Below are 17,607 nucleotides of genomic sequence, written 5' to 3'. Positions count from 1 at the left end.
TATAAAAATGGCAGTTGGTTCCAGCTCAGGGGAAATATGTAGTGAGAATTTGAATATGTAACCACTTCAGGGGATTCATTTATACTAATAGAGACCTGGCTCCCCACCCCTCCTCCCTCTCTTTCTCTTTCTCTCTCTCTTCCCCCCACTTTCTCTCCTGGTCTGTTTTTTCTCTTCTCTCTGTCTCTGTTTCTCTCTCTCTCTCACACACACACACATTCTATATATTTCTGTGTCTCTATATCTCTGTGTCTATCTCTTTCTGTGTCTCTGTCTCTGATCTCTCATTCTCACTCTTGGTCTCTGGGGGGTTCACTGGATGTCTGCCTCAGTTTCATGTGTTTTAAGCCACAACCCCATGTATGGCAGGGACTGTTTCTGTTTCGCTCTGGGAATCCCTTAGTATGTACAGCACTGCTTATGTAATAAATAGTATTTGATTAAAGAAAGTCCGAGGAATATAAATAGTCCAAGCCAGGAAAGCCCAGGCAGTTCCAGAGGGTTTAGTTTGAACTGCTTTTTTCTATATGGCGAAGATTGATGGCATCATCTTTGGCCACAAAAGGAGGAGTTACTTTTTTTTTTTTCACAATTTAAATAAACCGAAATATGTGAATCCTGTCCCGTGACTCACTTGGGTGGGATCAGTCACATTGAGAAACACTGAAGCTCCTTCTTGCAGGTCAAAGGTTCCTCCCAAGCGAATTGACTGTTGCCTACAAGGTTTAGAGGGGGCTTGGGTATTTGCTGCTCGGAGGAGGACTCTCTCTGATCCGCTCGATTTCAGGCAGAGGCTGGCGATAAATGGTGCCTGACTGGAAGCTTCTCGGTTGGAGCAAAAGGTAACTTGGGAATAGATATAGTAAAGTCCTGAGCTTTGGACGGTCAGTTTCCCATCCCTGTAGGATAATGAGTCACTCGCGGTGTAATATCCTTTTTTGGCCCACTGTAGAACTGCATAGGAAAGAGAAAACAAAGCGGTCAATTGGGATGTCTTTCATGTTTCGTATTCTAATGAACAATAAATGTAAGACCATGCGAGGTCATGAATTATTATCTTGATGACTTCAAGAAGGCCCTTTCCCCAGTCTTGACTCCAGTTTCCTCCTCTGTTAAAGGGGGTTGGTCTAGAAGGTCTCAAAGTTTCCTTCTAGCATAAAAAGATACCCCCTACATGTGGAAAATAGAGGAGCTGTCACTGACAATAGCTATTCAATTTTAGGAAGGTCTGGAATCAAACCCTGCCTCTGAGGCATACAAGGTGTGTGACCATGGGGCAAGTTATTTAACCTTACAATAACTCAGGCAGCTCCCTTACCATCCTAAATTACAGGTGAGCTGATTGATGGTAGAAGGTTCTACATGGATAAAATTGTAAGTCTGGACCTGGGATTTCATTGATTGGGGGGGGGGCAGGGGAGGAAACCCCTAGGGAGGAAATTCCCTCTCCCAGTGCAGGTTGACACTTGTTCTGCAATTTCTAGTTTTGGAGAGTCACCTGGGGACACTGAGAAGTTAAGTGACTTGACCACCCAGCCAGTATGCATGTATGTAGGCATATATTTATATATATACACACATACAGAGAGAGAGAGATACACACACATATTAAAAAAATAAGGAGGGGAAATACAAATTCCTCAACAAATTACACACAAGGCCTCATGACTACTTAAAAGCAAATCCCCAAATCCTACCATTAGTCAACACCATGCTTCAATTTTACAACATACACCATTTGTCAGCCACAGCCCAGCAAGGCAAGAACTGATTTATTCCTCCCTAATCATGCTGATGCAAAGCAGGCCTGCCTCCCACTGAGGGGACTAAAATTAGGAAAGGAAGTATGAAAATAAACTTGTCAAGTTTCCCGTCTGTTTTGATCTCCCCTTGTAGTGGGCGCCACCGCCTTGCAAGCTTGGTGGTATGCAAAGCCTCTGTAGTCTTGTGGCTGAGCCCAGGCACCCACCGGCGACGCCCTACGCCATTTTCTCGACTCAGGCTGAGTGGGGTTCAAAGTGGCAGGTGTGCGCACCAGATTTCCAATCTCAGCTCCCACAGAGAGTTCGATTGGCGGGGGTGGGGGCTTCGTGGGGAAGAATTCGATATTGTGTTGACTGAGCAGGCACGCACACCCCTGGGGTGACAAACCAGTTTTCTCATGTCATCAAGACCCAGGAACCCGGAGAGACATAACTTTAAGTGTTAGGAGGAATAACTAGTTTAGTTTGAAATCTTTAGGCCTTACAGACTAGCTTTCCCTTAAGAGATATCCAACAACCAAATCATGCCCAAATGTTGCTTGTTTAGTATGTTCAATACCCAATGTTCTTTTGATCTAGGCCATTTGGTAATGAATAATCAACAAAGAATGGACTGGGAAATGGTGACTGATTTTGAACCAGACTCTGATCTCCCCCTAACTCCCACCCTCAAACTTGGGGGGTTCCTATGGGGCAGAATGACAAAAGTCCCAGGCCTAACATCTAACTCATCTAACCTGAGTTCTTTCAGGGAACCATATCCAAAGACCAGGAAACATCTATCAAATGGTGACTCTCATTTCTTTAGAATTTTCTTTATAACCCCTCCCCTACCAGGTGGAAAGTACACAAATTATTAGTCCCATTTGGCAGCTGGAGAAACTGAAGCTCAGAAAGGGGAAAGTGACTTGCCCATCATCATAGTGGTACAGTCAGATGCCTTTAAGATAATTGGTAGAATTCTTGAGTAAAGTTGTTAACATTGGGGCTCTCTGTTTTTTGACATAAACACACTGGAATTCACTTGATGACTGTAAAGAATCCCAATCAGGCTCTTAGAGGCCATCAACTTCCTCATTTTACAGAGGAGGAAACTGAGGCCCAGAGAGGGGAAGGAAGTTGCCTAAGGCCCTACAGGGCAGAATCTGAATCCGGGTCCTCTGATTCCAAAGTCCCCAAGTGCTCTTTCTTTTGTATCATGTGAAGATGCTGGCTTCTAAGCTGTTGCCATGGCGTTTAGAGACAGTCAAAGGTTGGCCTTCGGCTCTTGGGGCCACAGTCTCAAACTGCATTAATACGGATGGGGGTGGTGGTGGTGGAGGTTTTGTGCTTGGTGACTTTGTTTCCATTGTTTTATCAAATGCAAAGCATCCTGCAGTGCCAGCTAGGTGCCATGTCCTGATTCAGGCCTGCTATACTAGAAGAACGTTTGTGGAAATAAAATCATTCGGAGGTGAAGAGATCAGAACACATCATCTGTTCTTACTTCATTGGAAAATTTGACGTTATCATCTATTGATCTTTGTAGAATGATTTTACCTTTAATTTCCCTGGGGCTAGCCATACTGAGACTGGGGTTTACTGAAGGGGGATCAACAGATGGGAATGTGTCCCTTGGATTCCATTTTTATAAATGTGAAGGCCAGCTTTCATTTTTTTCAGGCAGCAGATGCGGGTGTGGCGGGGGGGGGGGGAGTTTAATGGCAAGGAGCCTGTCCACTAGGTGTTTCCTCTGAGCTGACCAAACACCAATCCCTCCACCTAATGTTAGCTCATTTGGGAGCAGGCAATGAAGGAGGAAGACTGGGCCTTTGGTCTCATCTCTTCAGTCTCTCCCAGTCTCCCCTGGGCTTGGGGCTCTCTGTAAAGACAATGGGGAGGAGGGGGAATGGATGGGCTTGTCAATCAGACCCCAAAGAAATAGACCCACTGTTCTGTAAAAAAACAACTTTGGCTAACCAATGCCATGGCTCCAGTGGGAACTGAATTTTTTAATGCTACAAGACTTACCAGCTGTTGATTTACTGTTGGTGGTACTTGTCAGATGAGCTGCAATTGGTAGCTGCTTCTGATCCCCTGAAATTAAATAAAAGCCATGATATGTGTCAGACACAAACATTCAACAGGGCTGAGATCTCATGTTTCAGTTTTCTCATATGACTAAGTCTCCTAAGCAAAGCAGGGAGTTCAGTTGCCTGGCTCTCAGGCCAAAATGCTTGGCCTGTGCCTGCCGAGGGAGAGCACAATGGCCTGGCTACATCAAGCCTCCATTTCAGTTGGCTTCTTGCTGCTTGTGCCCACCCTTGTCCCCTAATACCATCAACAATGGTTGCAATCTTCTTTGGAAGAATAAGTCATGGGATCAGTGATGGAGAGATGGAAGGAACTCAGAGGCCATCTATTCCAGCCTGCCCCCACCCCGTTTAAGAGATGAGGAAGCTGAAGCCAAGAGAGGTGCACTGAGTTGTCCAAGATCACATACACTGAGCACTTAATATATTGATTCAGCTGCCTAGGTCCTGTGGGTCAGTTTCCTAGGTTTACAGTCTCCTCCCCTCACTTAGCCTGGGAGCTCCTAGAGGCCAAAGACAATGCCCAGCAGGGTGCCTTGCACACAGTAGGCATTACTTTTATTGAATTTTATTGACCCTGGGAGCTTGTGACTGTGGTATGCTGAGTATAAGGAACCACAGAATCTTAAACTGGAATTCAATTCACTAAGCATTTATTAAGCATCAGTTGTGAGCCAAACATTGTGCCAAGTGCAGGGCATACAAAGGTAAAACAGTCCTTGCCCTCCCAGATCTTCCAGGTGATAGAATGCATGTACCCAGATAAGGAAATGATACTATTTGATCGCTTTGGGAAAGTCCAGGTGTGGAAACTCCCTTCACTAATGCAGGTCATCAATTTGTCTGGCAGCTCTGACCACTGCCTGGGGCAATGGAGAAGGTAAGTGACTGGCTCAGGGTTACACAATTATCCTGTGTCCAAAACAGGCCTTGACTCTGTGTCTTCTTGACTCTAAGGCTGCCTCTCAAATACAAATACAAAGAAATCTGGAGACAAACAGGAGGCCTTCCACTAGGGCCTAGTGGCAGATGGATCGCCATACTTGAAGCATGAATCTCCCCTAAAAGGATCCTCAAGCCCCTGACTGAAGGCCTCCAGTGACGTACAGAGTCCTTAGGAGTGGGTAGCATAGGTCATAGACTGAGAGCCAGAAGTGACCTTAGAAGTCCAATGTCCTCATTTCACTGATGAGGAAACTGAGGCCCCTAGAGATAATTTGCCTAAGGTCATACAGGTTATAATAGAGCAGAAGAGGTCTTGAACTCAGGTCTTCTGATTCCATAGCAGTTGTTCTTTTTACTCCATTTCAATGCCCTGCTTCTCCCTCCCCCCTTCCCCATAACTATTGGCCAGATATAACTTTCAGGAAGTTTGTCCTTTCCCCATGCCAAAACCTGTAACTTGTACCCATTTGTACCTAGTTTGATTCTATCAACTGCCTCTCCCCCACCTGAGAAAGGGGGTGAGCCAGCTCAAAATGAGCTGATTGTAAAATTTTCATTGTGAACATTTATACCTTGAAATTGCTATAAATCTGGGATCTACTGATTGTTTAGCTGATTATCTAAGCTTAAGAAAGTGATAGAGAAAATGTTAATAATTCAGATTAAACTTCAAAGTGTTGGGGGGTACATTTTTTTTTCAGTCAGCTATTAAACATTTACCAGCACAGAGTCACAAACTACCATTCAGAGAGAAATAATTGTCTGGGGGAGAGGTCTTGGAAGGAGAGGGGGAAGGTCAGTCATTAAACTTATTAAGAACCTACTATGTGCTAAGCACTGTGCTAAGTATTGTTCTGTTGTCAATGGTGCTTGTTAGACCACATGGACTACATTATGTCTGGTTCTGTGTCCTATGAGAAACAGTATAAAGAACCAGGGGGTTGGAGACTTGGTTGGAGACTTAAGGGGAAGTGTGTGGGGGAGAAAACTCTGAATGGAAAGAGCTGGCTTGTTCTTTGAGGCTGGACCAGTGAGCTGTCCAGCATTGAACATTCTTCCAGTAGTTATGGGTTTGAGGGCCAGTCCAGCCAGAAAGCTGCAGTGGCTAAGAATGGAGGAACTAATGGCCCTGGCCCTAGATGTAACTGAGCAGAGGCCGCCTGACCACTAGTCTTGGCTGGTATGCTAGGGCAGGTCTGCATTGTGGGGGAGGATGAACTAGATCTGGCCTCTTGCAGGCTTCACATTTGCTAGCAGGGCTCTGGGGCATTGTCTTCAGTCTCCATAAACAAAGCTGATATGGTTCCCTGGTGAGAGAGGAGGAACTTCCCAGTCATCCAGAGGAATGAAGAGCCAGAAGGATGGAATTCCACACTCCAGCTTGTGGCTCTAATGTCTTGACCCAATTACATGAGTATCACCCCGTCTGCTTCCTGGCTTCCTCCAAAGCACAGCTCAGGCAACACCTCCCACACAAGGCCTTTCCCAGTGTCCCCACTTGGCCATGCTCTCTCCCTCTTAAAATGGTATCACATTATGAACTTTGTGTATACTTTGGATTTCCTGCTCTGTATGAGTGTTGTGTCTCCTCGGGAGAGTGGAATCTCCCTGAGGGTAGGGACTGTTTTCCTTTTAGTGTCTATACCTCAGCATCTATTACCATGCCTGACCAACAGTGGGTCCTTTGGGAAAAAAAATTCTTATTGAATTGAACCAAGCTGAGGTGAGGGTTAGACCATAGTACCATCAATTTAGAAGCACTGTGAGATAGTGGAAATGGCTCTGGGTTCTGCAGTGTGAGTACCTGGATTCAAATCCCACCCTGATGAAGATGAAGATGAAGATGATAGATCTTCGGCCTATGTAACTTTGAGTGAATCATTTTGTTTTTGTGGGTTCTAGTTTCCTCTTCTATAAAATGGCCAAGATTGATCTCTAAGGCCCCTTCCAGCTCAAAGCCTATGAGGCTACAGTCATTTTTGCTCCTGAGCCTCATTTCCCCTTCTGTACAATAAGGAAGTCAGACTAGATGTTCTCTAATTTGCTCAGCCAAAGTCCAGGCTCCACTGACCGTCAGTTGGAGGGAGGGAGCCAACCCCAAAGACCAGGACCTCAGAAGGTAGTCCGTTGTTTCCAGTTGGATTTGCCAGGCTCGAAATGACCCACTTCGAAACATTTGTCCCACTTGTTCCTCCCCACGTCCCCAGTTCCTACCCATTGTTCCTTTCCCTTGCTTCCCTGGAAATGTCCCAAGCCACCTACCTTTCTGCTTCTCAAACGTCTCCTTTGTGGGGCTCTCCTCAGGCTGAAACAAGAAGAAGCATCATAGGTCATTGGGGCAGTGGGAGGCAGCAGGGGCAGTTGGGAGGACCACTGGTCCTGCACTGCCATTGTCTTCTTGTTCTCTCCTTCCCCCATGCTACCAACAGACCTCCCCTTCCAGCTGCTCTTCCCATTCCTGAACCTTTCACTAATACCCTTGTACACATTTGAGAGCCTATGGGCCAGACTTCCTTCACTGCCTCCAGAGCCCAGGGAATAATCTAGAAAATTCCAGTTTTAAGAACTCCCCATTCTAGGACCCTATCCAGACCAGGGGCTTAGCTCAGGTACTGCTTCTTCAACAAAGCAACCCTCTCCCTCTACTGCACTCCCCCAAAGGGATCAGAGGATTAAAATTTGATTATAGACTTTCCACCTGGAAGGGACCAACCTCAGAAGCCACTTAGGCCAATTCCTTCATTTTATAGGTGAGTAAATGGAACAAGGACAATGAAGTGACTTGCCCAAGGTCACATATATATGATCCTTGATCTAGAGCTGGGAGAGACTTCAGAAGCCAACTTGTCCAACCCCCTCTTTTTGCAGAAGAGGAAACTGAGGCCCAGGGAGAGGAAGGGACTGGTCCAAGGCCACACAAATAGTACACAGGCAGAGATAGGATTGAACCCCAGGCTCTCTGCCTCCAAATGTAGCAGTCCTTCTATCTCCTTGGTCAATATTTCCTCTAGCTCTCCATCTGGAATTCTCCTCTGTTCCTATCATAGTTTTTCTTTCATATATTTAGCCATGCACACATTCTGTTCCCCTTGTTGAACAGGGGTCAGGTCATTTTTCATCTCTGTACTCCTTACTGGAAGCACTGTTCCTGGCGTAAATGTTTGTGGCCTTGAAAAAAAGCCCTGATGTTGATCACCCCCAGGACATAAACTCCGTGGATTTGACAGGTGACAGTGAATGGGAGAATCACTTCACACTTGGAGCTGGTACTAGAACCTCAAATGGCCTTTTCATATGGGTCACTGAAAAGATGGGAGGCCCAGAGCCGGAAGGAATTGAATGACTAGCCTGGGGTTCTCTGAGAGATAGAAATGAAGAGCAAAGTCAGAAACAAAGGCCCAACGTGATCAACTTAGTGTCTGCTATACTGGATGGAATCCATCGTTAATAGAGTCCTATCACTTGGCTAGTTTACACGAAATGTGTTTTTGTTGGTGTAGTAGTTGGTTTCATTTAGGGCTCTGTATAATCCACTCAGCCTGGGACATCCATAAAATCCTCGCCTATTTATCTTGCCTACCTTTCCAGGCATATTTCATATAAATCCCCTTCATGAATTCTCTGTCCCAAACTGGCTGATGCCCATTTCCCACCTCCTAGCCTTTGCACAGGCTGTTCCATACGCCTTGGATACTCTCCCTTCCTTGCCTTGACTTGGAAGAATCTCTAGCTTTTTTCTTTCTTTTTTTTTTGAGGGGCAATTGGGGTTAAGTGACTTGCCCAAGGTCACACGGCTAGTTGTTGTGTTAAGTGTCTGAGGCCGGATTTGAACTCAGGTCCTCCTGACTCCAGGGCCGGTGCTCTATTCACTGTGCCACCTAGCCGCCCTCTAGCTTTTTTCAAAGGGCAGCTCAGATTCATTTGACCACCTACACAAGGTCTTTCCTGATTCCAGCATTTGCTGGTACTCTCTCCCTCTAGAATTTCTAATCTTTGCATATGTTGTCCTCTTTCCCTCATTCGTTAGACTAGAAGCTCTTTGAGGGTAATGGTTATTCTTATTTTGATATCACTAGTGCCTTACATACAACAGGTGCTTAATAAAGTGAACTCATAATTCATAGGCTTTTAGCTTTAGAACTAGAAGGAACTTCAGAGGTTATCTTATTCAATACCTTCATTATACCAAAGAGGAAACTGAGGCCCAGAGAGGTCAAGTGACTTGCCCAAGGTCACATAACTAGTCAGTTCAGAGGCAGAATTTGAACACAGGATCTCTGACTCCACATGGAGTCTTCTGTCACCATTTCTGTCTCCCACAATTGTTGAACTGAACTGAATTATTGATATATTTGAATCTGTACTTTTATAATTATGTTGTAATTATGTAAAATATGGTAATTAGTTCCAACCCAATGGAAGTATGCAGTGCACATTTGAATAATGAAATCACTTCAGCGAGATTCATTATTTGCGCCAATTGGGACTGAGTTGTAAACTGAACCAAAAACTGCACTGAATGAAATTGATCTGAATTGAATTGAATTGATCTGAATTGAAGTGAACTGAATGAAAGGAATTGAATTGAGTTGCCAGGGCCTAGGCTGTAAGTCACAAAAATCAGTGTGCCATCTGCCCCTTGAACTGCCTACATGTGCAGTTGGTTTTAATTTTCCGTTTAAGCCGGAGTTTGGCACCATAAAAATGTTGTGACAGGAAAAAATGCAGTCACGACCCAATAAACAAATGACTGCTTAGAACGCTTGCAAAAAAGAAGAAAAAAAGGCCAGGGGGATTGTAATGATTGCAGCTGAGCTATTTTTTGGGTAAGCTGAGCATAGACTGTCAGCAAACCAGGGTGGAGGGGTTGGTAAAGGTTGGCTTTTCTGGTACTTGGCTCCCTGCTGGCTTGAGCGAGGTCGCTTCTGGTGTTCCATCCCTTTCCCACCCCTCCCAAGGATTATAAAAACAACCCCCCAAACCGCTGGCATCAGGAGTCCTTTCCAATGTCACATTTTAAGCAACTATTGCTCAGTCTCCCGGGGGGGTATGTTCATTGTAAGCCTTCTCTGTCTCTGTGGAGAGAGCTTTATCCCCCAAAAAGGGATGCCAGGCACCAAGGAGTAGCCTAGGCCAAGGGAAAAGTCCTGAATTTGGATTGGGTTTGAATCTCAGCTGTTTCTGACTGGCAATATGACCTTGGGCAAGTCACTTCCATTTCCTGGGCCTTCATTTCTCACCTGGAATTGATGATCTTAGGTCCCTTCCAGTGTTAAATGTCTCAAACCTCTTTGGGCCTCAGTTTCCTTATTTATAAAATGATGGGGTTAGACTAGATGACCCACCAAATCCCTTCCAGTTCTAAATCTATGATACCGTAAGATTTGCATGTGGAGGGAGAAAGGGAGGAAAGGAAGTTCTCTGCTTGCCTCTACCTCCGTGGTCAACTTTCAACTCAGCATATATTTAGGAACAACTTGGACTGCTACTTGCCACCTCTACCACCCATCATCTCCACCTCCATACTAGCCTGACAGTTTGTACCCCTAAAGTACAAACTTCTGAGAATTTTGTGCCATTGGGAAAACATGAAGTGGCCCAGAAAATTAGCAAGCTGGCCTTGGCCAGTGCCTGGCATGAATTTGGTGCTTAATAAGTGCATGCTAATTGACTGACTGGCCAAGAAAACAGAAACGTAGTCTGGATTCATTACCCTGAGCAAAAACACAAGAGCTAGAGAACCAAAAATAAAAAAGAAATCAGAGGATTCTTGTTGGTAACTGGAGGAAAGGGTCATTGGGGAAAAGTAGATTTGGTGTTTAACCATTTCAACTCCGTGACTATGTGCCACTAGGTCAGGTCGCCAGCCTCCTGAGGTGCCCTTTGGAACTGACACCTTGAAGTCACTGACCCAACCAAGAATTCAGAAGGGAAGTCCTGCCTGAGGTTTTTCTTACTCCCTGCCTCAGGTAGCTGGCAGAACATATTCCCAGTGCCAGTCTACTCTCCCTGCCAAAGGAGGGGCATCTTTTGGCAGAGCCATCAGGACGCTATCTGTATTATTCAGCAGGAGTACTTTTGGGTTTCTTTTTAGGGGGGCTTGTTTTTGCCAAGGACTTTGCCCTCATATATTTCAGGATTTGTCGAATGTCCAAACTGAAGAAGACCTAAGGGTTCCTGATACAGGGCACAAAGAAGCAGCATTATACAAAAGAAAGAGCCTGGCTTTAAGGCCTCGGAGGACTGAGTTCAAATTCTAGCCATGTGACGTTGGGCAAGGCACTTTAACTCTCTGTGCCTCAGTTTCCCTTATCTGTAAAATGAAGGTAACAACCCCTGTAGTACCTCCTTCACTAGGGGACTGTTAAGTGAAAGAAAATATTTATGTTTTGACTCTCACTTAGCCCTTGGTCCTTTCATTACCCTCAGGAACTGTTGCCTCCAGTTTAAAGGTAAAGATGCTAAAATAGTCAGGATGTTTGGAGGGAGTGAAGGTCTCTCTAATCAATTCCAAGACAATCCAGCTCAAGTCAGTCCAACAAGCATTGATTAAGCACCTATTGTGGACAAGGGAATGTGTGGTGCATTGACCATCCAGAGTCTTATCAGCCCCTGCCCTCAAAGGACTTCCTGTATGATGCCTAGATTGGCGTAAACATGGGCTAGCGGAGTCTTCTTTGGGCTTCCTGTAGGCACTAATATAGGACTAAACCCTTGGAGTATAGACCTGGGGTGGAGGTGGGGGACCAGAGGCCGCCCATCTGCTACACTGCAAGCACTTTTCCTGTGTAAACTTCGGCCTAGTTAATGGCCCAAGAGAGGTGGCCTCATTAAAGCTTAGGGCAGAGTGTGCCAGCGCCTGCAGGAAAGGGATGAAGGGAGAGGGAGGCTGTCTATAGAGAGGGAAGAGATGTTCAAAGTGAGTTAATTGAAGTCCCCGAGAGGGTTTCTGGGGCCCCTCTGGACAGATACTGGGCCCCAGCTGTGGCCCTGCCTTCTGTGACAAGGAATCCAGGCCTCTCTTGAGATCCATCCCTTATGGACACTTTCACAGACACTGTCTAAATTCCAGGTGGACAGATGATATGAAACATTTCACATTACAGATCTGGCTTTTAGTTCTAGAGCTGGGAACAAAGCTATTTGTCCGGGGTCACACAAGCAGTAAGTGGTAGTGCCAGAGCATAGGTGCTCTGACTACCAAGCCAGCAATACCAAGACTGGGGCATAGTATCCTTAAGCCAATATGACTATGTAAAATTAACCATCATTTCAGGGCAAGAGTGCTGAATTTGGAGTGAAAGGACTGAGTTGAAATCCTAGGGCTGCCTTCTACTACCCAGGTGACCTTGGCCAGGTCATGTCACCTCCTTGGGCCTCAGTTTTCTCATCTATAAAATGAGTTGGTTGGACTAGATGGCCTCCGAGGTCCTTCTAGCTCTAAACCTTTTTGAGTGGATTAGGCCAAATCCTATGTGATGAACCACTGACAAGGATCTCCTCCTTCTCTACCACTAACCAATCCCACTTCAACCAGCCCCCAATTTCATCCCCACTCAGCTGGAAATTCTACCATGAGCATTAGACATTCATTCTTTTGGATCCCAAAGACCTTTTAGACTTTTAGAGTCCTCTATTATTAGATACCATAGGTGGAAGTTGCCAAGAGGCAAATTTCAGTTTGCTATCAGGAAAAGCTTCCTCCCAATGAGAGATGGCCTCAGATGGGACAGGGACAGGCTGCTGCAGTGGTGCTGGGTTTGCCCTCATTGGAGGTCTCTGAGCAGAGGCTGGCTGCCCTCTGGACACCCACATGTCATATTGGGGATTGCTTTGCTGATGCAAGTTGAAAGGGATAGCTTCTGAGGCCCATTCTAGGAAAGTGTGGGGTGCCCGACTTCAACCAATCCCTGGGGAATGCACCAAGAAAGCTCACTGAGAGAAGGAAGAGCCCCAAGTCCTGGGAAAGTGGGGCTCCTGTTAAGTGTCCAGGTCCAATAGGGGGTGTTGACAGGAGACAGTAGCCTCCTCCTAACATGAACTTCCCTACACGGTTTTGCCTGGGATGCAGGTTGTGGGTCTCTTAGGTAGGGATTTTTTTCTCAGAGATGCATTTTCCATTAGTAGATCATAGATTTCGAGTAGCCTGAACACTGAGAGGTCATCTAGTCCAGGGTTTCTTAAACTGTGGGTTTAGACCCCATATGGGGTGGAGCGGAGACAGGTAGAAAAAGTTTAAGAAGCCCTGAGTCCAACAGTGCCACTCCCAAGTGCGATCAGAACCAGATTAAAATGTATTTAGGAAATATTTGACAAAATAAAAACATAATAGAACATAGATAATGCAAATATGTGGTTTTCCCAGTCAATATGAAGCCTGGTATGACACCAGTGTTCTGGCCACCCAGGGAATCAAAGAGACAAGTTAGAGCCAGGCTCAGAACCTAGACCTCCTCCTCCAGGATTCTGATTCTTCACAATAAGTTTCCTACATGTGTTTTGCCTTTGTCATGACGTTTTCTTTGTATTCATTTAACACTTAGACTGTTAAGTGTGGCAGATTGGAATGAGCCCTGAATTTAGCCAGAGATCTGGGTTTGAATTCTGGCTTTGCCATGTACTAGCTGTGTGGGCAAGTCACTCAAAATTTTTTGTCCCTCAGGTTCCTCATCTGTAAAATGAGGGAGTTGGACTTGGGACCTGTAATGGAAAGAGAAATGACTGAGTTGGAGGAGCTGAATTAAAATCCCAGTTTTGCCATTAATTAGATAGATGACCTTGGGTAAGTCATTCAACTTCCATGGACTAGATGGCCCTGAATGTCCTGTTCATCTCCAGTTCTTATGACCCACATAGACAATAAAATCAGTCATGTTTATGAAAGGGTTTACCTTAAGCTGCTTCAGAAACTGGGCTAGAATTTCTGGGCAGTTCAGGGAAGTGGGGGAGGCTTTCTGGCTGCATTTCTGTAGTATCCTCATGAACAAATAGCCCTCTTGTTGATGCATCTCCTTTTCTACCTGGTTGTGGAAGAACAAGAGATGTGAGACCCATGAGGTTGAGAGCGTAACAGGCAATGATCCTTCAACACGCAGGCCCCCTAAACCCAACCATAGTGCTTTGGGAAAAAAAAGGAGGGAGAAAAAAAAACAACACCTACACAGCTCCAAATGGTGAGTGATGGCCCTGAATATCCAACTTTGCGGGAATTGGCGGTCTCTAATTCCGCACAAATCAGAAGCAAAGAGTCCGGGATAATTGGCACATTAGTGGGACCTAGGCAGAAATCACAACCTAACTAAAAAAAATGGCACCCCCAGACCATAATCACAATAATTGTTATATTACAACCACACTTTAGCATTTGGATGTTTGAAAAAATGTTCTTTCAAGTGCTTTGCTCACTTTTGAGCAAAGGTGGGGGACTATGGGGAGGGGGGCAACATCGCATATCCGGGATTGATGTGTTGGGTAATTTTAGTAAGCCACTTTTTTTCTCTCTTTTTTATTCTTTGTTACAAAGGATAGCTCACTGAGGAGGAAAGGGAAGGGGATAGATTAAATGAAAGCAATATAAAATAAAGTATTATCAATAAAAATTTAAAAAATTTAAAACTTATTGCTCTTCAGTTTACTTAGATTTTGATTCGGAAAGGACCTTAGAGGAGATCATTTCACCCCATCATTTCACAGATGAGGAAACTAAGACTCAGACAGGTTAAGAGATTTGTCTTTGGCCATCCAGCAAGAATAAGAGGCAGGACTTGAACCCAGGCCCTTTAGACTCCAAATCTATTCCTTTCTTCACCACACCAGATTCCAACAATTTTGGAACTTAATAGAAAATTTTCATCTAAAAATATTGTCCCGGGTCCTCACGATTCATGTCTCAGGAGATTTCAGTATGTGGAATTTAAGCCGTATAATCCCTTTACTAGAAACCATTGAGGCATTTTTAAGACTGCTTCATGGATTAGTCACTGCCAAAGACTCCATCTCCTTGCAGTCATCTTTTGGGGAAAATGAGCTTTCTTTACACTTAGCTAGGCTGATCCTCACACAACAGACAGAGTGCATCATCAGACCTGGACACCAGTCCCAGTCCTTCTCAGCCTGGCAGAGCTTGCCAAAGCTTGTGCTCCACTTCAAGGACCCAAAGGTCACCTGCACAACATGATGAGGCATCCAAGGAGGACACTGGCATTTTAGCTATCTGCCTAGGCATGGGTGCTAAAGGAAAGCTGGAGCTACACAGTAAGAGGGGGATTTTGCCTCAGGAACCAGTCAAAGGGCCAGAAACTTGACTGACAAAGGCCAAAACCAAAGCTTCTCTGGCTCACCTTGTTAATTCGATATGGAGCCACCAGGACCTTTAATCATTGCTTCCAACATTTCTAGGGCCTCCATTATGCCCGCTAGGCTATGGCAATGGCTAACCTCAGAGCCATGGAGACAACAGATTGACAAAGGAAGAATTCAGGTGCCCAGATGTTCTACTCTCATATTGGTAAAATCCAGATTCTTAGAAACATCCATATGAATAATTGCACAGAGCATCTCTCTTTCATCGAAATGAGTGGCATTCTAGAGATCAGCATTTCTTAAACTGTGGGTCACAGTTGTGCTGAAGGGGTCAAAAGGGGAAAAAGTTTAAGAAGCCCTGCTCTAGATAGAGCCTGTGTCTCCTGTTAGTGACAGTAGGAGCTATGGGTGTGGAAACAAAATGTATCTTCCCAGTTATAATTTCTTAAGAATTCTAATTGACCTGCTCTCTTACCCGACTACTCTACTTTTCTTAACGTAAGTGTTGAAGTACATGAACCAACCAAAGATGGGCAATGGAGCAGAAGAGGGAGAATGCTGGCTTTTGAAAACGGGGGCCTTTGAGCTCTTTGAGTCCCAATTTCACCACCTATAAAGTAGAATAATCATCCTGGCACTGAGAAGAAGTTTAACCTACAGCAGCCCTATAGTTAGGAGGACCTGAGTTCAAGCCCGCCTTATGACACATGCTGGCAGTGTGGCCTTAGGCAAGTTACTTCACCTTTCAGAGTGCCCCAGATAACTCTCTTGAGACTATAAATTGCAGAATAGTTGTTAATATGTAGCAGGGGACAACATTCTATGCAAACCATTCCTGATCTAGATGAAATTACAAGTCTAGGCAAAAAAAAATTCCTGATACTACTTACCTACCATGATTATTGGGAGGAAAGTTCTTTGTAAACTTGGTTCTGCTATGGAAATATAAGCTACTTTTCAGAGAAAAAAAATCAATTTGCTACATTATCACAAACGATTCCGCAAAGAATACCTTTTAATTAGTGACAGAATATTCTTGTCCTCTCCTGTCTGTGCTAATTGAAAATAGGATGAAATATTCAGTTGACATGAGCTTATCCATTGCTAATGAGCTGTTCTATTGTAAATTTCAATTAAAAAATTTCAAAAGTGACTTTTCATCACATGAAACTTTCTGAAAGTACAAGAATCTGAAGGACAAGAAATCCTTGATGAGGCAAAAAAATGCGTAGGGGAAGAATATTATCTCCCTCTAACTTCTACTCTTTCCTCTCATTTGAGTAGAGTTTCCAACCAAACGTTTAAAACTCAAAATGTCAAGCCAAGGAAAACAAGCAAGCCAATTTCATCAAGCCTCGTAGTACTCTTACCTCATCCAGCCTCCTAAGAAGGTAGACACCAAAAAACGCTGTCCCAATAGTCTGAGAAATAACAAAAAGAGTAAGTAAAAACATGAAGATTTTCATGGTGGCCGCAGAGATGGTACTCCCAGCCGGGGGAGCAGGTGGGTTGTATGGTTCATTCATGTTTCGCTTGAGTTGAAATGCTATCTTCTGAAAGAGGAGCTTGCAGAAGCAGCATTTAGAAGGCTGGTACTCTTGCTACCCTACTCAGGATTAGTTAAGAACACACAATCATCTCAGCCCACACTTCCTGGAAAATGTGCTTCGTGGTGTTCTCTCCCAGTAAAAAAGTTACGTAAAGGGTTGTTGTTTTTTTTTTTAATTGCACCCATATCGTTCACTTCCAGGCTTTCCCCCTTTGGGTGGCAAAGAAGAGACGAGTTGCTTCTTCCATCTATTCATTCGTGCCTTGAAAAGTTCAAAACCTTAATAGCCGATGGCAGTATTTTCCTATGGCAAGGCTCGATTGGTCTTGGTTTGCCAGTTTCAAGGAAAATGACAAAGATTGACTAGCTTCAATTTCGGTCTTACTAATGTGTCTCCAGTTTATGGAAAAGAAAATAGGTCTAGGAAAAAAAATATTGGATTGATTTGACTATTGAAAATGACCGGCTAATTGCTCCTCAAACAGAACTAAGGCTGGTTAGGCCAGGGCTGTCCCTCCCAAAGTAAGGCAGAAGACTAGCAATTCTCAGATACATTTTGGTTTTGTACAGTTCAACACCACCATCACTCCAAACCTCATCCATAGGCCAAGAGAAAGAGGGACTTGAGGTAGTCATCCAAGGGAATTAGGCCCAAACTTTGTGATTAAGGAGAAAGGAGAAATTTTAGTCTGACTTAGCCAAACTCATTATTTATCAGGAGCAAATCCATCAGATAAAGACATCTTCACCTTTCCATCAGCTTTTGCTTGCTAGCGATACAGGACTGGTCCTAGCTCCACTACTAACTTGATATATGATATGACCTTGTGCAAATCGCTTTTCCTTTCTTCATCTAAGGAATGGATACAATAAAAGCCTCCCCTGCCCACCTCCCCAGGTTCCAATGAGACTCAAATAAGATAAAACATGTGAATAAACTTTGGATAAAATATTAAGTCCTCTACCAGGGATGGGG

The 17,607-nt window shown here is 44.5% G+C and overlaps 1 protein-coding gene across 1 annotated transcript; it reads right to left on the bottom strand.

Moving 5' to 3' along the window:
• Nucleotides 1–81: 81 nt before the first annotated feature.
• Nucleotides 82–16,689, bottom strand: CD40LG (CD40 ligand). Its single transcript, XM_069074013.1, has 5 exons — nucleotides 16,453–16,689; nucleotides 13,672–13,800; nucleotides 7,043–7,085; nucleotides 3,774–3,839; nucleotides 82–954 (listed from the first exon to the last, which is right to left on the bottom strand). The coding sequence occupies exons 1-5, from the start codon at nucleotides 16,606–16,608 to the stop codon at nucleotides 587–589; spliced, it is 762 nt and encodes a 253-aa protein (XP_068930114.1). The 5' UTR covers nucleotides 16,609–16,689; the 3' UTR covers nucleotides 82–586.
• Between the last annotated feature and the right edge of the window lie 918 nt (nucleotides 16,690–17,607).

This window comes from Petaurus breviceps, unplaced genomic scaffold (genome assembly GCF_028583685.1).
Source record: "Petaurus breviceps papuanus isolate PSGF00001 unplaced genomic scaffold, PetGlider_PUasm1.0 90881, whole genome shotgun sequence".
NCBI classification, from domain to species: Eukaryota; Metazoa; Chordata; class Mammalia; order Diprotodontia; family Petauridae; genus Petaurus; species Petaurus breviceps.
The sequence above is the reverse complement of the archived record's forward strand: the minus strand, read 5'-3'. Positions and strand labels throughout refer to the sequence as shown.